This window comes from Pneumocystis carinii, assembly GCF_001477545.1.
Source record: "Pneumocystis carinii B80 chromosome Unknown supercont1.12, whole genome shotgun sequence".
Classification (NCBI taxonomy): Eukaryota; Fungi; Ascomycota; class Pneumocystomycetes; order Pneumocystales; family Pneumocystaceae; genus Pneumocystis; species Pneumocystis carinii.
This window is the reverse complement of record NW_017264724.1, coordinates 145,043-167,608: the sequence shown is the minus strand read 5'-3', so window position 1 is coordinate 167,608 and position 22,566 is coordinate 145,043. Positions and strand designations below refer to the sequence as shown.

The 22,566-nt window shown below is 24.2% G+C and overlaps 9 protein-coding genes across 9 annotated transcripts; 2 read left to right on the top strand and 7 right to left on the bottom strand.

Annotated features, from left to right (window-relative positions):
• Positions 1 to 1,249: 1,249 nt before the first annotated feature.
• T552_02691 (hypothetical protein) lies at positions 1,250 to 5,306 on the bottom strand. Its single transcript, XM_018371222.1, has 17 exons — positions 5,093 to 5,306; positions 4,937 to 5,048; positions 4,788 to 4,888; positions 4,380 to 4,747; positions 4,013 to 4,331; positions 3,848 to 3,969; positions 3,642 to 3,802; positions 3,416 to 3,600; positions 2,950 to 3,371; positions 2,637 to 2,905; positions 2,505 to 2,593; positions 2,185 to 2,464; positions 2,004 to 2,137; positions 1,770 to 1,953; positions 1,602 to 1,728; positions 1,478 to 1,557; positions 1,250 to 1,432 (listed from the first exon to the last, which is right to left on the bottom strand). Exons 1-17 carry the CDS (start codon positions 5,258 to 5,260, stop codon positions 1,296 to 1,298), a joined length of 3,258 nt encoding a protein of 1,085 aa, XP_018225019.1. The 5' UTR covers positions 5,261 to 5,306; the 3' UTR covers positions 1,250 to 1,295.
• A 386-nt stretch (positions 5,307 to 5,692) lies between these two features.
• On the bottom strand, positions 5,693 to 11,342 carry T552_02690 (hypothetical protein). Its single transcript, XM_018371221.1, has 11 exons — positions 11,204 to 11,342; positions 10,918 to 11,158; positions 10,563 to 10,870; positions 9,630 to 10,508; positions 8,182 to 9,581; positions 7,742 to 8,133; positions 7,495 to 7,693; positions 7,185 to 7,445; positions 6,317 to 7,143; positions 6,134 to 6,276; positions 5,693 to 6,086 (listed from the first exon to the last, which is right to left on the bottom strand). The coding sequence occupies exons 1-11, from the start codon at positions 11,285 to 11,287 to the stop codon at positions 5,739 to 5,741; spliced, it is 5,082 nt and encodes a 1,693-aa protein (XP_018225018.1). The 5' UTR covers positions 11,288 to 11,342; the 3' UTR covers positions 5,693 to 5,738.
• Positions 11,343 to 12,005: 663 nt separating this feature from the next.
• T552_04172 (hypothetical protein) lies at positions 12,006 to 12,656 on the bottom strand. The gene is made up of 2 exons (XM_018372223.1): positions 12,462 to 12,656; positions 12,006 to 12,417 (listed from the first exon to the last, which is right to left on the bottom strand). Exons 1-2 carry the CDS (start codon positions 12,522 to 12,524, stop codon positions 12,295 to 12,297), a joined length of 186 nt encoding a protein of 61 aa, XP_018225017.1. The 5' UTR covers positions 12,525 to 12,656; the 3' UTR covers positions 12,006 to 12,294.
• A 79-nt stretch (positions 12,657 to 12,735) lies between these two features.
• Positions 12,736 to 14,056, bottom strand: T552_02689 (hypothetical protein). The gene is made up of 5 exons (XM_018371220.1): positions 13,689 to 14,056; positions 13,494 to 13,636; positions 13,361 to 13,453; positions 13,104 to 13,310; positions 12,736 to 13,056 (listed from the first exon to the last, which is right to left on the bottom strand). The coding sequence occupies exons 1-5, from the start codon at positions 14,008 to 14,010 to the stop codon at positions 12,781 to 12,783; spliced, it is 1,041 nt and encodes a 346-aa protein (XP_018225016.1). The 5' UTR covers positions 14,011 to 14,056; the 3' UTR covers positions 12,736 to 12,780.
• Positions 14,057 to 14,290: 234 nt separating this feature from the next.
• On the top strand, positions 14,291 to 15,162 carry T552_02688 (hypothetical protein). The gene is made up of 4 exons (XM_018371219.1): positions 14,291 to 14,518; positions 14,567 to 14,730; positions 14,776 to 14,907; positions 14,955 to 15,162. Exons 1-4 carry the CDS (start codon positions 14,337 to 14,339, stop codon positions 15,122 to 15,124), a joined length of 648 nt encoding a protein of 215 aa, XP_018225015.1. The 5' UTR covers positions 14,291 to 14,336; the 3' UTR covers positions 15,125 to 15,162.
• Positions 15,145 to 16,379, bottom strand: T552_02687 (hypothetical protein). Its single transcript, XM_018371218.1, has 5 exons — positions 16,195 to 16,379; positions 15,989 to 16,146; positions 15,844 to 15,948; positions 15,325 to 15,801; positions 15,145 to 15,281 (listed from the first exon to the last, which is right to left on the bottom strand). The coding sequence occupies exons 1-5, from the start codon at positions 16,332 to 16,334 to the stop codon at positions 15,190 to 15,192; spliced, it is 972 nt and encodes a 323-aa protein (XP_018225014.1). The 5' UTR covers positions 16,335 to 16,379; the 3' UTR covers positions 15,145 to 15,189.
• An 892-nt stretch (positions 16,380 to 17,271) lies between these two features.
• Positions 17,272 to 19,021, top strand: T552_02686 (hypothetical protein). Its single transcript, XM_018371217.1, has 6 exons — positions 17,272 to 17,317; positions 17,370 to 17,443; positions 17,484 to 17,590; positions 17,634 to 17,715; positions 17,765 to 18,585; positions 18,635 to 19,021. Exons 1-6 carry the CDS (start codon positions 17,293 to 17,295, stop codon positions 18,975 to 18,977), a joined length of 1,452 nt encoding a protein of 483 aa, XP_018225013.1. The 5' UTR covers positions 17,272 to 17,292; the 3' UTR covers positions 18,978 to 19,021.
• On the bottom strand, positions 17,811 to 20,694 carry T552_04171 (cell differentiation protein rcd1). The gene is made up of 3 exons (XM_018372222.1): positions 20,122 to 20,694; positions 19,523 to 20,072; positions 17,811 to 19,481 (listed from the first exon to the last, which is right to left on the bottom strand). The coding sequence occupies exons 1-3, from the start codon at positions 20,459 to 20,461 to the stop codon at positions 19,343 to 19,345; spliced, it is 1,029 nt and encodes a 342-aa protein (XP_018225012.1). The 5' UTR covers positions 20,462 to 20,694; the 3' UTR covers positions 17,811 to 19,342.
• Positions 20,695 to 20,918: 224 nt separating this feature from the next.
• T552_04170 (triose-phosphate isomerase) lies at positions 20,919 to 22,531 on the bottom strand. Its single transcript, XM_018372221.1, has 10 exons — positions 22,153 to 22,531; positions 21,983 to 22,106; positions 21,854 to 21,938; positions 21,645 to 21,811; positions 21,569 to 21,597; positions 21,506 to 21,528; positions 21,309 to 21,464; positions 21,251 to 21,266; positions 21,131 to 21,207; positions 20,919 to 21,077 (listed from the first exon to the last, which is right to left on the bottom strand). Exons 1-9 carry the CDS (start codon positions 22,259 to 22,261, stop codon positions 21,170 to 21,172), a joined length of 747 nt encoding a protein of 248 aa, XP_018225011.1. The 5' UTR covers positions 22,262 to 22,531; the 3' UTR covers positions 20,919 to 21,077; positions 21,131 to 21,169.
• Between the last annotated feature and the right edge of the window lie 35 nt (positions 22,532 to 22,566).

The window sequence follows — 22,566 nt, the reverse complement described above, 5'->3', positions numbered from 1 at the left end:
TGTTAAATAATATTTTAAAAATTAAACTTTAAAGAATATTTAAAATTCGTATAATTATATAATAGTATTATACAATCATGTTTTGTGTTTATAAGTTTAAAATTATTTCTGAAGTTTATATTTAATTAAATATGATAGTATATTTATTTATTCTATAATACTTTTCTAAGTTAATATTTATAAATATTTTTACTAATAATTTTGTATATTATTAAATAATTTTTTTGATTTGTTAATTATTTAAAGCTATCTAAAATTCAATTAAGAATAAAGTTATTAAATTTTTAGATATTTTAGAAATAAAAATATAATTTAGTAATGATTGTATTAAGAAAATATATATTTAAAATAACTGTAAATTATAACTTTAAATGTTTTAATTATTTTTGCTTTGCAGTAAAAACAGTTTTTAATATCATTATTGGTCTGTATTAATTTTTTATAATTTAAAGTTTATGATTTAAAATTAAAAATTAGTTTAAATTAGTTATATGTTAGAGAAATTTTAATATTTTATTGAAAAAATATTTTTATTAATTTTGAGTGTATTTTCAGCTTTTTTTGTAAAATATATAAAATTTAAAATGTTAAATAAAACGTTATTGAGAATTTTGATATTTTTATGAAATTATTAATTGCTATGGTTCAATCAAGCTTAAAGTTTAACATTTTTGTCTTATATTATGTATATTATTAATTAATGCTTATATAAGATTTTGACGATTAATTTTTCCAAAAGTTTATTTTAATTTTTTTAGTATAAAATATCATTTAGAATATAGGAATCTGAAATCTTTTTTCTTGCATGAAATATTATGGTAGTTTTATTGAAACAGATGGTTCATTATTTAGTCTTTTTCTATTTTAAGGATATTCTCTAAAATCGTGAAATTAAAGATACGAATAATTTAAATTTGCAATCAAAAGTTGAAGAATCTTATTTTATAGATAAGTAGATATAATCATGTACAATAGATTTAATTTCTGATTGTATGAAGACATGATGAATTTTAAAATAATTTTATTTTTCAGTTTGCAATTTTTGCTGACCAAATTCGAGAAAGGAGTCAAGTTCCTTGGGTAATTTTTTAAGTAATTTAAATTGATTCTAAATATTTAGTTAGGAAAAGAAAGCAACGGGGAAATAGTATACGGCGCATTTAAATTATCTAAAAGAAGATTTCCAGGCAAAATTCAAAGAGAAAAACAAAAAAAAGTTTTAATAAAATATTTAATGATATTATGGTGATAAATTAGAAATATATTTCCTTAATTTTAAATATATACAGAATATTTTATACTTGCAATTTAGCATAGTTTGGAGGTTTAATTTTTCTTTTTAGAGTCTTTGCTATCCAAGGTGGTATTAGTGAAACTGATGTAATTACTATTGTTTTCCAAAAAAAATCAATAGTTTTTATATAATTTAAATCTGTTTATAAAATAAGATTAAATAGATGAACTGTAATATTTTTACCAAAATAATTATTAAGAAATGGAATAGATGCAATATAAATTATTAAAGTAACTATTTCTGCTAAAATCATAATTTTATGCCTAAATATTATCAGTTAAAATTTATTATGAAAATTTTAAAAAACCATGTATGCATTTCTATAATTACCATGATCAGTTCGTTTAAAATTAAAGCTGTAAATGTTACTGTTGTTAGTGTTTTCATTTTATTTAATCCGATAAAAATATATGATAACAACATAATAGAAATTCCTATTAAAATTAACTTATAGATAAAAAAAGACTATTTTAACCTTGGTATACAGAAATAAAAACCCATATAAAAAATGTTTTGTAATTGAGTGTTTTTCCCTTAGTAAGTTCTTTATATAATTCTGGATATAAAAATGTTAAATATTCATTAACATCACGGTCAAAAACAAGACTAAATACTGGTGCCATTGTATAAATAGTTGCATATCCAACCATTAGCCATCCCTATAAACAAATTAATTTATGAAAGTATATATATGTATATGTGTGAGCACTTTAAAAAGAACAATAGGAGTAAATCCAGATACAATTGAATAGTATATTTGACATACGCTAATTAGAAGTCCGCGATGAATTACAAAACGAGTCAATTTCACAGAACGTTTATAGCTATTGCGTCCATGCCAAACTAAAAAAAGAATTATAATAAAATTTAGCAAAAATATTTTATTATACCTAGTAATTTAGTTAAATGATAAAATTGTGTAACAGAAAAATCTGCTGCTAAACTGGCTTGATGGCCCTCTTTTCCTACAATCCCTATTCCTACATCTGCAGCTTGAATCATACTAACATCATTTCCACCATCACCTATACAACATACTTTACGAAATGTATAATCTTGAATAAGCTTAACAATTTCCGCTTTTTGTGTAGGTGTACAACGGCAAGCTATCACTGATGGTAATTTGGTTGCTGTAGATATAAATTCTATTTTACAAAAATCCATATATAACTAAAATATATTAAATGTATAAAAAAATCAAAAATATTACCTGAAGAGACTCTCCGTCTATAAGAAGGCATGAATCTTGTTTGTTTTTTAGAAATTCCAATTGTTCTATAATATATTCTTTAGATTTTGCTAATATTTGTAAATACCAAATATGCATTAATATTGGAATTACCTTTTGTAATTATATGAATATACTGTCCCCGCGATATAAATTTAGAATTGACTGCAACGCATTTTGCAGTCTCTGCTTTATCTCCTGTAAGCATCCAGATTTTTATTCCTGCGTTTTTTAAAAGCTCTAAAGATGGCTTAACATCTTTTTGCAATTTATCTTCCACTCCCGTTAAACCTAAAAGTTCGAGGTTACACTCTAAAAATTTTGCAATTACTTCTGCAATAGCTTTGTCTCTATCAAACAAATTTAATGCCGCTTGATTATAACTAAAAATTTTGAATTTACAAATTTATAAAAATTATTTAATTACTTTTTGACAAAGATATCATATGTTTCTTTGCTTAATTTTTTTCTTCCAATAACAAGTGTTCTTAAACCTTCTCTAGCCATGTTATTGCATTCTTCATCTAACCAGTCACTAGCCATAACGATTTTTTGCATAACCACATCAGCTCCCTTTTGAAAAAACCATATATCTCCTTCCTTATTAGATTTTTCCATTATTTGCACTATAATTCCCATTCTTTTGGATTTTGAAGTAAATGGAAAATTATGTAGAATTTTCATTTCTACAAGTTCACCTGTGTGTTGATAGCATAACTGAATAGTATGTCTATCTCGTTGATGGAGAGTTAATCCCATGCTACTAGTCCATTGTACGATTGCCATTTCATCCGGTGACGATGATTGATATGAAACTATATTCGTATTTGAGTCTATAGTTGGAGTAACCTAAAATAGAGTTATCAAATATTATTTATTTATTTATTTATTACATTGTGACAAACAGATAATGCAAAAACTATATCTCTAATCTTGCTTCCTATTTCTTTTTTAGCTCTCTGGCCTACATATTGTGTATTTGAATTATTTTTATATTCTCGAATGTAAGCAGCTACTTCTGACATTGCCTCATTTGTATATCCTAATGTTCCAATATGAAGTTTTTTCATTTTCATGTCTAAAATATTTAAATTTTTAAAAAATATAAAGCAAAAATACCATTTTGAGTAAGAGTTCCTGTTTTATCTGTCAAAAGATATTCTATCCGGCCTAAATCCTCAGGAATTGTACTGGTTCTTACAATAGTTCCTTGTAATTCTGGGTCATGCTCTATTTGATATGCATAAACCGATTTTCCCAAATCCAGGTTGACTCTTAAACTAAGATAATTTAATTATTTTCAAAAATAAATTATATTTAATTACCTAATTGGTATAATACTAGAAAAAAGTATAAGAAATTTAAATAATGATATATACCATTTTTCTTCAAAACCATTAAATAAAACTAAGATAAAGCTTAGTATAAATGTTAGAGTACAAAGAATCTTCATCCAAAATTAATCATAATAAAAGAAAAAATATTATTACTTTTGTGAGATTATTAATTTCTAATTCCAATAAGCCTGTTTTAGTTCCCGCTTTTGATGTATTCATTGCCTGCCTTGTTTCTACACCAGTATATATTACTAAACCAATTATAGGACCACCAGATGCTAAAACTGTATTTGCCCATAACATGTTATCTACAGTTAATGGATAGTTGTATATATCTTTGGATGAAGATTTTATTGATAATGTTCCAAAAAACATATGAATAGATTTTATAGGGGGTGGTGCATAAACAATAGCATTTAGAGAAAATAATGATTCATTTGAAAAAAAAGGTTGTGTTGCTGCACATGATGTTCTAATAATTATTAAAGATATTAGGTATACAATCCTTTTTGAGAAAAACCTTAATTTCCAGTCTGTTTCACCATCTAATTGATCTGTTTTGATGAAACATTCTCCATTTGGATTATTTGTATGAAGTAATAAAATGTCCGAAGGAATACGTTTATCTTTATGTATTAAAACTATGTCACCTACTTTTAAATCACGGCTTTTTTTAGGCAAATTATTCTCCAAAATTGTATATGGCTCTGAATTTGCTTCATTATCTCTTTTTCTTCTAGCTAAATCATCTAATAGCTCTTTCCCCATCGTTATGGAAATAACAAAAATCAATGGAGCAATATATGTAGATAAATATCCTATACGCAACGGTACAATAAATTGAGAAAGTGCTACAAGAAGGAAATATAAATTTAAAAAATGTTTAAACTTTAAAATTAGAAGATTTATTACAAAATATTTAGAATACCTGTTCGTACAAAAATATAGGTATGAACGTAAAAATATTGTATTTTGCATTAGAAATAACATTAGATGGATAATTACGTGAATTGGTGGATGAATTCAAACCTAAATTATAACTTAGTTCTTTTTAAAATATAAGAATTTAATCCATACCAGAAACAATAGGTATTGATCTATAGGAACGATTAGCAAAACTTTGTTGTTTAAGTTCTGCAAAATCCATAGAAAATGGCGTATGAGGCAAAATATCAAAAAGTTGAATATTCTAAAAATATGAGCTAAAATTAAAAATAAATTTAAAAACTATACTTCATTTTTTATAAGTGGAGTTTGATCATTATTATTTTCTGTTATCTCATGCTGGGAATATATGCTGTAAGATTCGCTATCTATTGAAGTAAGACTTTGTTGAGCGGTGTTGATTTTCATTGATTGTAATGGGATAGAGAATTTATTATTTGGTATATGTGCTTGCATATATATTGAAGTATTTTATTTTTTGCTTCTTTTTAATAATTTCATTTGATTTTTTTTTTATAATTTTGGTTGAATTTTGGAGTTTTTATAAAAGAAAAAAATAATTAAAAAGTTATATACATGATATAATAGTTATTAAAAATGGTATATATAATGTTCTAAAATGCTTTTTTATTGTATTTATTTCTAATATATAAAGAGTTAAGATTTAAAGTAAATTTTAATACAAATTATGAAATTACAAAATGGTAGTAAATAAGTATTTTTTTAAAAAACTGAAATGACAGAAATATTGCAAAAATTAATTTTATAGTTATTATCTCTGTTAATGTATATAAGATTATATATATAATTTTGTAATTCGTCAATAAAAAGATAAAATATTTAACTTTGCATATTTATATATTAAAACTTTTGATGTTTGATAATATTGGGATAATGAATATCCGAAATAAATACTTAATAAGTAACATAACATTTAAGGATTTAAGTTCATTACATCAACATATTTGTTTTTAGTATTCTTTGCCTTTATTTTTCTAGTGAGAGTTTTTGTTTGTGTATTCCCATTAGCTAAAGAATGTTCTGATGCCATTTTAAGTAAATCATCAAGAGCATCGTCATTTGATACTATTGGTTTATGTGTAAATTTAGTAGATAATTGAGAGTTCATAGAATCAACATCAGGCGTAATAGTATTGGAAGATATTTTATTTGATTCATTATAATGTGATTCTTGAGCTATCAAATTTGTAGAATGAGATAACTCTGCTTTTTTTGGTGGTGGCGGTAGTGATATAGCATGTTCAGAAATTGAGGTGCTATCCTATATATTTGTTTGTATTGGGAGTATTAAATAAAATGTCTTATTACCTTTTTATTAATCCACTTTTTAAGTTCAGTATCATAAACAAATGAATTGTCTTCTCCTAATTTCGCCTTATATATTTTCTTTTCTTTAGATTGTTCTTTTTTTCCCCACCATTTACTAAACCAACTAGAATTTGCATTTTCATCTAGAATTTTAAGTATACTACTAAAAGTATAATTATGTACCTCTATTGTTTTTCGGAGATTGAGACTTAGGTTCAACGTTATAAGAGTCTTCTGAGTTAAGCTGAGTAATAGATAAATTTTTTAGTTCAGATTTAGTATTATAAAAATCATTAGTCTGTGTATCTGAGGATTCCAAATAATTGAGATTATCATTTCTTGACAATTCTATTTGACCATTTTCTTTGAAAACTTCCCTATTTAAAATATTTTCTGAATTATTTTCCGATATAATGGATTCCTTATAATACTGAACATTTTTGCAATAACTTTCTTGATTAGAAGTCTCATATAATTTTGGCATTGGCTGATAACAGGCTAAATGGTTATATTTTTTATCTTTTGAAAAAATGTTAGGATCTTCAGAGGTAGTTAAAGATAAATTAGGTGATAAATCATAGTTGTTTTGACATGTTTTTGTTAGTTTTTCCTGATGATTCGGCTGAGAAATAAATTCATCCTGTATAAGGTAGGGACCAACTGCACATGTGTTTAATGCTTCAAGATTTGTTTGTGAGTGGATTTTGGAATGTGATATTTTTTCGGCGAGATGTTCAAAAGGGTTTGAATCATTATTTAAAATTTCTTGAGATTCAATAGAACTAGTTTCTCCTGTAACAAATTTACTAAACTTGTTTTCAATTGATCCCCAAAAACTGTCTAATTTAGGTTTTGACATTTTTTTTCCAAACCATGACGGCATTGAGTTAAGAGATTCATAGGTTAGAAGTCGAGATGAAAATTCTTGAAATTGCTGAACAAATAATAAATGAAAGAAAGGCGAACCTTTAGAATATTTCTTGATTATATCACTAATTGATTCGCAATATCTGCATGAATTAATGAAAATAATAAAAATTATGAAATTAACCTTTGTGCCTCAGATATATATCCGAGATCTGCTAATATTGTTGCATAATAAAATTTATAAGCTTGTAAATGAGCATATCCATAAAAAGGTGATTGGGATTTAAGAGCTGTGTAAAGTTCTAGAATTTCATTTAAAATTATGTTATCTAAATCATGATAAAATGATGATGGATTATTTATATGATCCCCTCCAAGTAAAATAAGGTCTGAGTTATGTATATCGAGCATAGAAAATACTGAATCTTTTTTTGCCAGCAAAAAACTATTTTTATATTAAAAAATGAATATTAAAAATATATATGTTGCAATACCATATATGTCCCGGAATTATATAATTATTCTTAATAAGAAGTTTTCCTAGATTAAATATAATATTAGAATCTTTATCACTTGGATTAGAAAGAATCATAACTAATGTTTCTTTCCAGTTATCTAAATAATCCTTATGAAATTCTTTTGTTTTATTAGGTTCTATATTAACATTATTATTGAAAAAAGAATGAGAAATTCCTAAAAAGCCTTAATTAGTTTTAAATTTAATAAAATCCTAAAACTAACCCATATCTAGATCGTCTTCACATAATGCTTCATAGAAAAATTTAAGACTTTGCAAACTTTTATTGTTGACATTAATTTCGGAACGTATGAATTCTTTTGCTACATATTTCCATACTTCTTTACCCATAGAATTAGATATTAGAAGGGCATGAGACCAAAGTTTTCTATCTAAGCAGAATTGAATAGCGTCATTTTTGGCACCACTTAAAAGATAGAGTTTAATTTGTTCTAGAGATTCCTGAGTAACAGTATATGATGATATTTCTTGAGTATTTGTATTCAGGTTAGAACTAGAATTCATAAAATCTGCAGTAATTGTAAAATTAGATTTTTCTTTATTGTAAAACTGCAAATCTGGTTGTAATAAATTTAAAATTGAATGAATACTTTCGCTAAATATTTTTAGATAAAAAAAGTAAAAAAATGTTAACAAAGCTTACAATTGATCTGAAGAAAAACTATTATCTAATAAGATATATATTATTTTCCATAAGAGTATTTTTTCACTAAAAAATTCATCTTCTTCATTATCTTTAATGAGCTCTAGTGACTGAATTTTTTCTCCCAACCACTTAATAGCTTCTTTCTTACGAGTTTTATTAGTGTTTTTAGATATTGAAAATAATGGCCCAGGTATTGTCATATGTAATAATTCAGAATTTTGAAAATAAGATCTAATATTTGAAATTTTTAATGTTCCGGAAGTATGTGATGAATTAGAATATATATATTTTGAATTGTCGGAAATATATGTTTTATCTGGAAATATTGTTATGATTTTTCCTCCAAATCCCCATACTAATATAGGATAACTAGAATTTTCAAAACTATCTTTACGATAAATAGGTTTAATTTTTTCATCAAGATTATATCTTTTGGAATTATTTTCACTTATATCCAGAATAGAATTATTGTTTTGAATATTAAAAGACATTGGTTGAGATGGTAATACGAAAGATGTATATATGTTTGATGCCACCGAATTATCTTGTTTCTCTGACCGTAAATATGAATTATCTATATCTAATGGAAAATACTGAGAAGGTTGCAAATTTTTCTGCATAGTAGATGTATATGGCTCATAGTTAGAAGTAGATGTATTTTTTTGAAAAATATTGATAGATTTTTCCTTTTTTAGATCTTGTGTATTTTCTTTGATAGCTAATTTTTTTTCTGTGCTATAATGTGACTCCAAAGAATGTTGATAGTATAAATTATTTTTTTTAGTTATTCCTGCCTCCGAATATAAAAAATCATTTGGCTCAAGTGCATTTTCTTGAATATGAGACTCATTATGTATATTTTGTCTGTCTTTGATATTATTTAATGAAAAATTATTCATATCTATCTTTTTTGCGTTTAGTTCCTGACTATTGATATTAAATGGAATATCTGATAAAAATGCTTTATTATCTGTAATATTGAAAACATCCTGATTAACTTCATGAGAATTCTGATAGATCTCGTGAATGTTCTTTTGATCAGCCAATGTATATTGCATGTTTGAGTGCTGTATTTCGAAATCTGTATCCTGAGTATTTGTACCAGTTTTATTAATAGTTTTATTTGAAACTTTTAATTTTTTAGAGAATTCTATTGGCAAATCTTGAAACATCTTATTTTTCTCTTCTGCTTTTTCTTCATAAGTTTTAGATGTTTGCTGTATAAAATATGTATTAGCATTTGGAATAGATGTATCAGCTGACGTATAATTTAATAAATCTTTTTCATTATTTAAATCTTTTAAGGATGTTTTACTAGATAATATTTTAGAATTATTAGTAACATTAACATCTATTGGTATGTTTTGTAGAGATTTAGAAGGTTTTATTTCAAATGTCTATTAATGTAAGTTTTATTCTGATATATATATTTTCAAAATACTTACATTTATATTTGTTTGTATGTAATCTGAAGAATTATTATATTTTTGTATGTCAGAATACTTATTAGAAGCTGGTTCTGCTAGACGTCTAAATTTAGGTATAAACTGTACGGGAAGGTCATATGGAGATAAATAACCACCTTTGATAGAAATATATGATTTTGTAGCTATTTCATTGTTTTCTGAATTTATAGTTGAAAAGTAATTATTATTTTGCTGATATGACTGCTGATGAATACATTGTTGGCTTCTACTATGGGTTGGAGAAGGAATATTATTCCCAGAGAATATTTCAGATGACGATTGATTAAATATATTCCCCGTTTTACTTGTATTTAGAATATTTGCTTGGAAATCTGTATCTAATGAATATGATTGAGTATTATCGATATGCATATTAGACTGGTGAGTATGTGACATAAGATCAGGTTTTTTAGATGATGAAGATTTATCTAATTCATGACTATTTAAGTAAGGATAAGGAATATTTGAAAGTTGATTAACGCAACGCTCTGTACTATTTTCCAGTGAAGAAAACATATTTTTATTTAACGGCATTGTTTCTGTATCTAATGCCATATTGTTTGCATGAAATGCAATATCATTCTCAGTACATATAACATCATCTGGTAAGAAATCTGTATCTTCACCAATTGCTTTCCAGATATCATTATAATCAACTTGAGAAGAAATGTTATTATTTTTATTATTATTTTTGTAATCTTCTATTTTTTCATCTTGGATTGTAAGTGTATCGAAAGTATTTTTGAAAAAAGAATATTCATCATTATCAACAGTTTTAAAAAGGGTAGAAGCGTAGTCAAATTCCGTTTGTGAATCTGACGAAACAATATCCTTGTTATCTTCTGTCATTTCCTCCTCCTTAAATTATTTTTAGAATAAAATGGCTATTAGATTTTTTTGAGAATATCCTACCTGTTGTTTTAGAAAAAAATTTCTAAGAGGTATAGAATCTTTTTCAAATATACCAGCAGATATTTTTTCATTGCTTTTTTTAAAACCCTCTTTTATATCATTTTTAAAAAAATCTTCGTCTGGATTTACAGGAATTGGTTCCAAATCGATTTGTGATTGACAGTTCAATTCATAAGCTTTCTGAGATGATATAATAGTCCTTGAATCCTCATGTCCTTTGAAATAACTCTTAGGGGTAGCTTCCTGAATTTCAGGTCCATTTTTGTTTTCTATTTTGTCGGATACAAATTTTTTTGAAGTTTGTACTTCTAATAATTGATTTAAAACTTCTTTATAATGATTACTAAAAAAATACCTTTTTTGTAAAAATTGTAGTTATTATTCGTGTTTTGGATATGATTAATACTAGATACGTTTGAAAAATTATCAAAATGTTTATTTTCGATTAATTTCTGTGGCATAAATTGTGGTAAAATCTTAGACTTTTCACAGAATTCTGTTTTGCCTAATAAACATACATAATCATCGCTAAAATTTTGAGTTAATATATTTTGCGCTTTTGAATACCTTGTATGCAATCGTTTATTATTATCTACCTATTTTTTTATTATTATATAATAATTAATAAGCTAAGGTAATGCATTTATATCCTCTGGGCATGGGAAATTGTATAAATCTCTCTCTTTTACTGGCTGTTCTTTATTATTTTGAATATTTTTTTTCATAACGTAATTTTGTTTTTTTTTTGAATGTTTGAATTTAAAAAAATATTATATATTTTTTTATTTGGAACACTTTTCTATATCTTACAAAAACAAAAACTCATTATGAATTTTTATTTTAGAATTTTAGTTAATATAAAAATTGAAAAATATTGACAAGTTTATGTATTTTTTTTTGGAAAAATAAAAATTATAGTTTTATTTAATAATTTAAATGAGCATATGATAAATAGCTTCTGGAATGTTATTGATTTTATATAATTTTTCATAATATTTATCTTTAAATTTAATATAAACTTTAAAATATAATAAATGAAGAATAGTGTTAATATTTTATATATACAATTGTAAAAATACTATAAATAGTATTTATAGATTTGTATATTATTTATATTAGTATATATATATTTAATTATTTAAAAAATGTTAGTTTTTGACATATATTATTTTAATTTAAGATTTGATTTTTACTTTTAAAATTATATAATATTAGATATCATATTAGTCTTGTAATCATGTTTTTATATTTTTGAAATTTAATGTTTCTATAATTCTTACTATCCTATAAAAATATTGAAAATATTTCATATGCTTATGTGTAATATGCTAAGATATAATATAATGTAAATATAGTTAAATTTGTATATTAAATTTGTTAATATAGTATTTTTAATTTTATTAATAAAAAATATTTAGATTTTAGCAAAAAAAATATATATATATCAATATTATACAACAGTAAGTTTGTGATATTAGTGAATTAATATAGCCATAAATTATATAAAAAATATATGGATTAAACCTATTTAATGATGAAAGAATGGCGAAAATAATTTTAGTGTATTTCTTTGAAATACAAATAGTTAAATTTTTGATCAAAACTATTATAATAGAAATACAATATAACAAATCTTAATGATAATTTTTTTGTTGAAATGAGTTTATAATGAAAAGACTTTGATTTTTTAAATCACCATTTGTGTTTAATCTATAATATTTTAATTATAATGTTACGTATACTTAGAGCAAACTATATTTTCTAAACAGCTTTTAAATTTTTGAAATTCAGAAATACATGTATCTTTTTGTATATTATTTGTATTTTTTATTATACATTTCCCATATATAGTACCCTACAATTATTTATAATTTTAATCTAATTAGTTTTATAATTTACTAGAATTGAGCAAGATTTAGATGCTAATATAAATTTTTGAATTACTTGGCTATTTTTTTCCATTAAGATATTTTTTATATGAATTTAGGGTTAGTAGTTTTAAAATGAAAATTATCAAGTGTTAAATGTTTTTAAGGAAAAATATAAATATTACAAAAGTTTATATGAAATTCAGCACGAAAATATTAATATAACTATAGTGAAATATATTACACATGTATGATAATGCTTTAGATAGGATGTTATTAAGATAAAATGCATCCCTCGTTTTATAGTTTCGGAATGATTTGATAATAATATTAGGTGTAATAATAAAAAATTATACACCATATAAATCGAATGCTTTCATTCTGACTTCAAACAAAGTGCCCATATCTCGACCGCAACGCTGTACTCGAATGCTTTTCCATGCATTCCCATTGGGTCTTTCTGAATGCGCAGTACGTCCATCTATATCAAGAATCTGCGTTTCTAGCATTGTTGGTGTAGTAATATTACTAATAGAAATCCCTGGATCTCCTTTTATAAAATATATATTAGTAGAGCTTGGGCATAAAAATGTTAAAGAATGAGTTGATTCATCAATTCCTGTTAGCTATATAGTATTATATAAAAGTACAGTAGTTTAAAGCATAAAAATACCTGTAAATCTTTTCTGATTTCAATTTTTTCTCTTCCTTTTCCTCTTTGTTTAAAACCAAGAGTTCTGCTATATTTCCAGATATCTCCTAATACAAATAGACCCATCTCCGCCATCTGCGGTAATTTTAATGTCGTTGCCTCTCCTGCTCTTAACTCTGCTGACACTTTTTGTTGTTTTTGACTAGAATGATGTTCATATTGGACATCCTAATATTTATATGTCAAATATTATAGTTATATAATGACATATGCATTACCCTATAACCATCTATTCGACTATCTGAACGATATCTCCGTGATTCAAATGTATTCTTTGCTCCACTCTCCTCGTATCTTCCGTTAAAATTGTCCTAAGAAATATTAGATAATTTAAAATAAAAATAAAAAAACCTGAAATTCTCTTATAAAATCTTGAAGAAAAAGGTTGTTTTCAAAAAAACCGTTTGTTATAGCATGTTCTATTTCTTCTTCTGTTTTCATTATTTTGTCAATAGTTGGTAATATTGAAAGATATTCTGTTTGTTTCTGTTTATCTAATAAAATTTAAGTTCCAAATATATATAATATTATAATTTTTTTACTTACAGTCTGATGAATCGTATGTGTCATACATATCTAAATTCGTTGATATTGCTTTGTTTTTAGGATACTCTAGTAACTGTTTTATATCCCATAAATCTATTCTTCTGCGTTTTAGGGTGTTTGTAGATGGTTGTACTGCTTCTGATGAATCATTTTCTAATTCTTCTATATTCAGTTTTCTTTTTTGATCGATTAAGCTATTAGCTTTCTTGTTTATTTCTTTATCTGTTTGTAATGCTATAGTATTGTTTATAGATTCATTGTTTATATTTATATGATCTTGCTCTTTAAGTTTTTCTAATGAACTATTGTCTATTTTTATCATATTTTTGTTTTCGGTGGGTGTAACGTTATTAATAAAGTATACGAATAAAAAAAATAAACGCTTTATGAAAGCGTTTATTTTAAGTATTTTATGTTTTATTGCTTTTTTTTTTTTTGAAATGCTATATCTTATATTAGAGAATTTGTTTTTTATACTTTTTCTGTAATAGTCATATATCCGTTTTTTTTTTATAATTATTTTTTAAGGTTTGCCCTGAATTTTATGATTTTATTTGAAAAATTCAATGCAAAAAAGTTATTGATTTAAAATAATATAATATAACAGTTAAATCTTGATAAATATTTATTTTAAAGGAATAGGTTTGCATGGTAAAATCTACAATAATTGTACGAATTACGGACGGTTTACCATTATGTGCATCTGTTGATGATAAACATTCTGAAGCAGAACTATTAGAACAAAAACAACAATGTAAAGTTATATTTCGGAAGTTAACTGTAAATTCTGAAATAAGAGCATCAATTGAGTCTGGACAGTATTTTTTACAGTAAGATATTGATTTTAGTAATTATTTTTTATCGTTTATTAAATATAGTTATTTTATTGATAATAACGTTTGTTACCTTTGTATATGTGATAAATCGTATCCACGAAAGCTTGCTTTTTCTTACTTAGATGAAATATCAAAGGAGTTTTGGAACGTTTATGGCAATGATGTTATAAAGTTATCTTTAAGACCTTATGCTTTTGTGCAGTTTGGTTTTTAGCGTTATTTATGGTAATATTTGTCTTATTTTGTGGTAGATACGTTTATACAAAGAACAACTCGTCTTTATCTTGCTCCGCGTGCTTCTTCTAATCTTGATAAACTAAATAATGAGCTTCAGGATGTTACACGTGCTATGACAAAAAATATAGAAGATCTAATATATAGAGGCATGTTTATTGATTATATACTTAATTAATAAATATATGTTTTTTAGGCCATAGTTTAGATAGAATGTCAAATTTATCTTCTGATCTTCGTTCAGAATCAATTAAATATAAAAAGGCTGCTAAAAATATAAACTTTCATGCATTTTTACGTCATTATGGAACTATATTTACAATTGTTTTTATTGTTATATTAGTTATTTGGTGGAGATTTTTTTGATGATTAATATATAAAAAATAAAAAACTAATGCATGTTGTGTTTTTATTTTTAGTGTAGAAAAATGTCATAATAATAAGTCATTGTCTGGATCTTCTTCATCTAAATCATCTTCTGAATCTGGTGTATAGAATATTAAACTTTCAGGTTGATATATAGCTATTATTAGTAAGAAATATATTATATATATATATTATTATACTTTGTGATTTAAAATGAGGGAGAATTACGTTTTCTTTTTGTTTTTTTTGTTTATCTGTAAGTGTTAAATTAAAATTAATGTTTAAATCTTCTATTTGCTTTTCAATAATATATGTTTTTTTTTTAAATTGTTCAATATCTACTATAGATTTAATAACACCTGTTTTTAACATTAAAACAGATTCTTCATGTATACATTTTCCATTTTTACGACGATGTTCTGTATCAATGAAAATCCCTGATGTATCATTTGAATCTAAAGCAACGATAACACCTTCAATATAGGAATCGTTTTCAAGTGGTGTAGTCAATGCCTTATCTTTTGCATTTTTAATAGCTATTTTATGTGACAATGATTGAATTGAAATAATGGTTGTTGATATATATGATAGTAATTCTGATGGTAATGGATAATATACTGGATATGATTTTGGAAGAGGTATTGATAAATGATTTATCAAAATTAACGTTATAGAACCTAAAAATATTAGATATTCTATAATAATATAAAAAATAATACCATTCAATGTTAAAATTGATGTTATTATATCTGAAATATTTATTTTGTTCGTTAGATTAAATGCATCAATAGAATCTACGAGTATAATAAACCTTTGAGATATTTCTAATGTTGTTAAATTATATTAGTTAATTGAATGTTATACCGTATTTTGATATTATTTCTTTGATATTATATATTAATGTTGATAAATCTTTTCTCATTAGATTTTTATTATCTTTGTAGAATAATGGTATGCTGTAGTCACTAGTAGCATGATGCATGATGCTAGTTTCTGTTTTCATATGTATAGATATTATGTTTCTTGATATATATAATTAAATTTTTCGTTTTTTTTTTTTTGTTACTTACAGAGATTTTGCTCTTTTTAAAAAATGATAAATAAGTGGCCATGACGATTGTAAAATTGTATCAAATATTGTTATAAGAGGTGATAGTTCTTTAAATGACAATAATCGTTCAATGATTAATGGTGTTTTTTTTTCTATCATTTATAAAAATGGTCTATTTAATAAATAATATATTATCAATGATCAGTACGTATAATCTTGCTATCGATAATAAAAAATATTTTATAATACGTATTACATTTATATAATTTATATTATGATTAATATGATAGAATATCATGTAATTGTTATATTTTTTATTTAAAAAACACCACTTATTTATAATACATAAGTAACTTATTTTATAAAATATATATTATAAAATATATAATTAATAGTAATAATGATAAATTATATTATTAAAACATTTAAATATAATTATATGAAATATTCTAAAAATAATAAATATGTATTGTATAGGAAATATATATGGTTATATTATAATATATATAAACTAAAAATTATATATATATTGTTTAAACTCATAAATTATTTGATCATATGAATAAAAAAAATATGATACAATTCTAATAAATATATATATTTACAAAACTTATATAAATTGCATATTTAATGTATTATATATTAAAATAGTAGTATGATTTTTATTTGTGACATCATATAATCATGTAGTAATACGAATATATTGCAAAATATATAATATTTTAAATATTTATATTTTTTTTAACAAAAAAAAGTATGTAGTAATAGCATTCGTTTTAAATTATATAATCAAACATATTTTTTAATAGTATAGAATTAATATAAATTGAATTATTAACTATAAAATATTAATAAACTAATTTTTATATAATTTATATTATATACATTTATAATTAAAATTATTAGATTTTTTTTATAAATTGTTTTATTATATATAATTTTTTAATATTTTCAAATAATTTTTACATATCTAATTTTATAAAGTTAATTATGTAAAACGTTAAATCAGTATAAAATATATTTTTTATATAAATATATTAAAATAATTATAAGAGTGATAGAAACGAAAAAAATCGAAATAAAAAAAATATGTTAATGTATATCTTATTAAAACAGAATGAGTAAAATTTTATCTGCTGAATGTATTATTTTTTTCACATAATTATATGTCCCATAGATTACTAATACAAATAGATTTAAACGACTTTATATCACCAAGTCAAGCATGTATTAAACCCATAGATATTAAAAGAAACACTTCTAATAACGTATAAATTTTTAGTTATATTAATATCTTATATTTTATAGAATAATATAAAAATAGATAAAGAAGGATATTATGAACTTGACAATGATGGTGTAAAAAAAAAACTAGAACCGGTATCTATTTCATTAAGCGATTGTTTATCATGCAGGTTTTATATTTTTTTTCATCATTTACCAAAGTAACGAGTTTAGTGGATGTATTACATCAGCTGAAAGTGTTTTTATTAAAACACAATCATGTCAAAAAATTAATGAAGTTATTATTCAAAATATTGTTATTTATTACCAGAAACCTTAACATGAAATCTAACATTTTATAATAGGGTCTTGATAAAAATGAACAAAAAATTCTAATAGCATCTATTTCACCTCAATCACGAGCATCAATTGCAGCAGCATTTAATCTTTCTATAAAATCAACTCATGCTCGTTTAGCATATTTTTTTACGAAAATATTACCATTTTCTCACTTTATAGATACAAATTTTGGAAGAGAATTAGCATTAAACGAACTATCTAATGAATTTATTCGCCGATATAAAGCAAAAAAAAATGGAACAGAGAATCAACTACCTTTATTAACATCAGCGTGCCCAGGCTGGATATGTTATGCTGAAAAAACACATACAGAGATTTTACCATATATATCTCATGTAAAATCACCACAACAAATTATGGGCTCCATCGTTAAGTCAAAATTAGAAAAAAGTTCAGGAAAACACCGTCAATATATTTATTATGTATCGATAATGCCATGTTTTGACAAAAAATTAGAAGCAAGTAGAGACGAATTTTCAGAAAATGGAGTTAGAGATGTAGATTGTGTTATTACAACTACTGAAGTAATAGAATTGTTAAAAGAACGTTCATTAGATTTGCGACAAATACCTGAAGCATCACACGACTCATTATTCTCACATTACATAGATTCAGATATAATAGAACACCCAGGCTCATCATCTGGAGGATATTTAGCTCATATTCTTTCATTTTCCACTCGAGAACTATTTAATATAGATGATACAAATGCTAATATTGAACATAATATAACAATGAATATAATACGCAATAACGATATGAGAGAATATGTTCTTAAAGGACCAAATGACACAGTTCTTCGAATGGCAACATGTTATGGTTTTAGGTAAACAAAACCAATACAAATTATATATTATTTTAATATATATATATAGAAATATTCAAAATCTTATACGAAAATTAAAAACTAAAAAAAATAGAATATCACAAGAAACAGGATATGATTTTGTAGAAGTTATGGCATGCCCATCTGGTTGCATCAATGGAGGAGGCCAACTGAAACCAGAAATAATAGGATCGTCTAAAACCTTTACACACAAAGAATGGATTGACTATGTTAACGAATTATACGATTCTAGCATAAAAAAAACTGTTAACTCGTCTCATATATCACAATATATGAAAAATTTTGACAAACAAATTGCATCTAAATTTCTATATACAACTTATCGTTCTATACAACAAGATTTAACTAAAAAAATTAACCAGGAATGGTAATTTCACAAATGCAAACATATGGTTAAAAAATTGTTAATTATAGCTTATTCAATTTTATCTAAAATATTAGAAAATTGATATTTAAAACTCATTATTATCATTTCTATTACATATACGTCAGATATATTAACATCTATAACATTGTATTCATTATTTTAACATCAATATATCCATAACCTTATTACATGATAATTATGTATAACAGTAAAAAAATATATCGCTAATTAATATACAAAATTGCATATATATTATTATATAAAATACAGCCACAAAATAATAATTTCAATATGAACAAAAAAATAATAATACAATGTTTAATTTATAAATTTCTAGCAAATCAAATCCATCATAAATTATCAATATAATTACCCAATAACACTATCAGATAAATTAACTAAAAGTTGTGCTAATGCACGTTTCGTAGATAAATCATCCTTGAGTATATTTGAAAATGTAGCATCTCTTAAAGGTTCAGGTAAACACTGACGCAAAGCTTCACGAGCTCTACTTTCATAAGATTTCAAATGCAAATACTTTACACATACCTTGGATTATCACTTAATCGCAAATAACATCGAACAACATGCTTTAAAAGACGATGAACTTGATTTTCAACAAGTTGACTCACCATGTTACTTAAAACAGTACCCACTGAATAAAATCTTTCATATGTTTGACAAATGTATGCAAGACCCATATCATCAGTTAATATTTTTTGTACAATAAAGATAGCAACAGTTTTACTTAATTCAGAACCTGTTTCCATAATACGAAGACAAAGAGGAATAATTTCAGTAGAAAGCAAAAAATTTATTACTTCAGTAGAATCATTTTTTACCAAAGCTCCAATAACACCCAATGATGTCAATCTCAAATATTCAAATGGCCGAGATTTAGATGTAGTACTCATAAAAGGATATAAAAAAAGAGGAATATGAGCATTAAGAAAAAGAGTTCGTGTTTCATTATGAGATGCAATACATTGTAGTAAAGCAAGAGCATTGCACACGCGATTTGAAGCATGTGATGTAAGCTGTGGAGAAAGTAAAAGAGGATAGACTGAAACAATTTCTTGAAGCAAACTTGTCATTACACCTATTTTAACATTTAAATAAGAATGTAAATGATAAATACAATAACCCACCAAAAGAATGCCATAAAATAAAAGCAAGATCATCAAATTGTTCACGTTTCTTACTTAATTCAAGGAGAGCATGCTCTCTTCCAACACTCCCACTTATAAGTTCTATAATCCAATTATACATTTTTACATTGTCAGGTAAATTTTGATGTCCATCATCCCCACGAGCACCTAAAAATGTATTTCCAAATGCTACAGAAGTTCCAAACCCTGGACTAGTCCTAGAAAGTGGAAAATTTGTGGTATTAAATGTATCATAAATCATTTGCTGTTGAGTCTTTGGAATAGAATGATGTAAATATTGAGAAGATCCAAAAGCTGACCCAGATACATGCGAAATCATCGAACACAATGCAACAACTATTAAGCTTATTAATTATTTTTTTTTTTTTTCAGGTCCTTTAACGTTTATACTAATTGTATTTATTTTTTAATCGTTTATCTTTCAAACACATACGTATTAAATATATAGAGTAGATCTAATAAAATTAGTAAAAATCAATTTATTTTTAAATTTCTAAATCTTAAATATATACACATATAAGCATAATTTAACTTTTTAAAAATAAACTATAAAATCTAAATGCTAAAATTGTTAAAAATATTTTAAACATTTAATCCTATATTATTAAACTTATGAGGATTATAATTTCTATAATTATTTTAAAAATCTTTGGTCAAAATACTTTTCATGTTCAAACAATATAAAGGAAAAATATATACTAAAAAATAAACAATCAGGATTAAAATTAAACCATTCTTATAAAAAATATATTTAAATAAACAATATAAATAAAAGCTATTATTATTATTATTATTATTACAGAAATATTAAATTCAAGATCCCAGATATATAAAAAGCATATATTTTTTAAAAATATATACAAAAAAAAACGTTAAAATTATTTAATTATAAAATAATATCACCTAAATTAACGAATACAACTAAAACTATAAAACTAAGTATACATTAATTATAATTTGAAATAACATCATATATAACCATACGAACCATAATTTTATAGATAACGTTATTTTTATTTTCTAAAGCTCATTTAGAGATTTTTATATTGATAATATCTTTAAATTCTTAAAACTATTAATTTAAGTACAATATTTAATTCAATACTACCCTCTTTTAAAGAAGCCTATAATATTAATTATAAAAAAAAGAAACATATATTACTTACACCACCTAAGAGGAATCCATCAATATCAGCCATCACAGATAATTCTTTTGCATTTTTAGATGTTACTGAACCACCATATATAATACGGATATTATCACTTTCCTCACCCAGTTGTTTTTTTAACCATAGTCGTATTTCACTATGAACATTTTGTGCCTTAAAACATATTAAATACATTTGTCTTATTTACTTAGTACCTGTTCAGGACTTGCAGCTTTTCCTAAAATTCATTAGAAAACATTAAAATCCCATCATTCTACCTGTTCCAATAGCCCAAACAGGCTCATAACTAATATCACAAATGTTAAATATTAAACATAAAATTTAAATTAATACGCTATAACCAAATTCGACCAATACTTTACATATTGGAAAACATACTGCAATTGCGAGGTTACTACATCAATAGTGCGACCTGATTCACGCTCTTCCAAGTTTTCTCCAATACAAAGAATAACAGACATCCCATTTTCAAGAGCATGTTTTGTTTTTAAAGCAATAAACTAAGATATAAATAAAATTATAAAAACATAAAAACATCCTACTTGATCGCTTTCGTTAAAATAGGTCCTACGCTCACTATGACCAACAATTGTCCATAATATCTTAGCATCCTTTAACTGCTCAGCTCTAAAAATATTAAATTAATTTCCAATAAACCAAATAATTTCTACGTGATTTCTCCTGTATATGGTCCAGGAGAACTACTATAAACATTCTGAGCAGATACACCTATATCATCTCTTAAATGCTCTCTGACATAAAGAAGATAAAGTTCAGAAGGAGAAATTACAACGTCTTAATATAAAAATCAAGAATTATAAATATGAAAAACATTACAAACCAACATTAGAATCTAGTTCAGATTTATTTAAAAAATCAACTATTTTTTTAATGCTTTCGATTGTTCCATTAGCTTTGAAATTCCCTCCAACAAAAAATTTTCGTGTCATAAAACTTATTTAATGAGTAAAAATTTTAAATTTAACAAATTCTTAAGACAAAATCGTCTAAAAAAAATAAAAATTATACAAACTTTAATAAAATCTATTATATTTTAAGTTTATCAATTTGTTTATATAACTTTTTTTTAGTGATAAATATAAGATAATGTTAGAAAAAATTAAAAAATATATTTCAAATTTATATTAAATAATCTAAAAAATATATCATATCCAATTCAATGATTTTCGAAATACAAACTCATTATAAACGAAAAAAATATGACACTTAATAGTAAATAAAACATATATTTTTA

Bases quoted from the DNA above. Each gene is read 5' to 3' on its own strand.
- T552_02690 (XM_018371221.1), bottom strand. From the start codon at position 11,287: ATGAAAAAAAATATTCAAAATAATAAAGAACAGCCAGTAAAAGAGAGA. The intron at 11,159-11,203 runs GCATTACCTTAG...ATAAAAAAATAG, and splicing joins CATGCCCAGAGGATATAAAT to GTAGATAATAATAAACGATT. The intron at 10,509-10,562 runs GTAGGATATTCT...AAATAATTTAAG, and splicing joins ATTTTTTTCTAAAACAACAG to GAGGAGGAAATGACAGAAGA.
- T552_02689 (XM_018371220.1), bottom strand. From the start codon at position 14,010: ATGATAAAAATAGACAATAGTTCATTAGAAAAACTTAAAGAGCAAGAT. The intron at 13,454-13,493 runs GTTTTTTTATTT...AATATTTCTTAG, and splicing joins ATTTTATAAGAGAATTTCAG to GACAATTTTAACGGAAGATA. The intron at 13,057-13,103 runs GTATTTTTATGC...AATACTATATAG, and splicing joins AAATCAGAAAAGATTTACAG to CTAACAGGAATTGATGAATC.
- T552_04171 (XM_018372222.1), bottom strand. From the start codon at position 20,461: ATGATTTCGCATGTATCTGGGTCAGCTTTTGGATCTTCTCAATATTTA. The intron at 20,073-20,121 runs GTGGGTTATTGT...ATGTTAAAATAG, and splicing joins TATTTTATGGCATTCTTTTG to GTGTAATGACAAGTTTGCTT. The intron at 19,482-19,522 runs GTATGTGTAAAG...TTATGAAAGTAG, and splicing joins CGATTAAGTGATAATCCAAG to AGCTCGTGAAGCTTTGCGTC.
- T552_02691 (XM_018371222.1), bottom strand. From the start codon at position 5,260: ATGCAAGCACATATACCAAATAATAAATTCTCTATCCCATTACAATCA. The intron at 4,748-4,787 runs GTATTCTAAATA...CTAATTTTAAAG, and splicing joins CTATATTTTTGTACGAACAG to TTTAAACATTTTTTAAATTT. The intron at 1,954-2,003 runs GTGCTCACACAT...ATTTGTTTATAG, and splicing joins CTCCTATTGTTCTTTTTAAA to GGATGGCTAATGGTTGGATA.
- T552_02688 (XM_018371219.1), top strand. From the start codon at position 14,337: ATGGTAAAATCTACAATAATTGTACGAATTACGGACGGTTTACCATTA. The intron at 14,519-14,566 runs GTAAGATATTGA...TATTAAATATAG, and splicing joins TCTGGACAGTATTTTTTACA to TTATTTTATTGATAATAACG. The intron at 14,908-14,954 runs GCATGTTTATTG...TATGTTTTTTAG, and splicing joins AGAAGATCTAATATATAGAG to GCCATAGTTTAGATAGAATG.
- T552_04172 (XM_018372223.1), bottom strand. From the start codon at position 12,524: ATGGAAAAAAATAGCCAAGTAATTCAAAAATTTATATTAGCATCTAAA. The intron at 12,418-12,461 runs GTAAATTATAAA...AAATAATTGTAG, and splicing joins CTAAATCTTGCTCAATTCTA to GGTACTATATATGGGAAATG.
- T552_02686 (XM_018371217.1), top strand. From the start codon at position 17,293: ATGAGTAAAATTTTATCTGCTGAAT. The intron at 17,444-17,483 runs GTATAAATTTTT...TATATTTTATAG, and splicing joins AAAGAAACACTTCTAATAAC to AATAATATAAAAATAGATAA. The intron at 18,586-18,634 runs GTAAACAAAACC...ATATATATATAG, and splicing joins GCAACATGTTATGGTTTTAG to AAATATTCAAAATCTTATAC.
- T552_02687 (XM_018371218.1), bottom strand. From the start codon at position 16,334: ATGATAGAAAAAAAAACACCATTAATCATTGAACGATTATTGTCATTT. The intron at 16,147-16,194 runs GTAAGTAACAAA...ATATATATCAAG, and splicing joins TTAAAAAGAGCAAAATCTCT to AAACATAATATCTATACATA. The intron at 15,949-15,988 runs GTATAACATTCA...TAACAACATTAG, and splicing joins AGAAATAATATCAAAATACG to AAATATCTCAAAGGTTTATT.
- T552_04170 (XM_018372221.1), bottom strand. From the start codon at position 22,261: ATGACACGAAAATTTTTTGTTGGAGGGAATTTCAAAGCTAATGGAACA. The intron at 22,107-22,152 runs GTTTGTAATGTT...TTTTATATTAAG, and splicing joins TGAACTAGATTCTAATGTTG to ACGTTGTAATTTCTCCTTCT. The intron at 21,812-21,853 runs GTAGGATGTTTT...TTTATATCTTAG, and splicing joins ATTTTAACGAAAGCGATCAA to TTTATTGCTTTAAAAACAAA.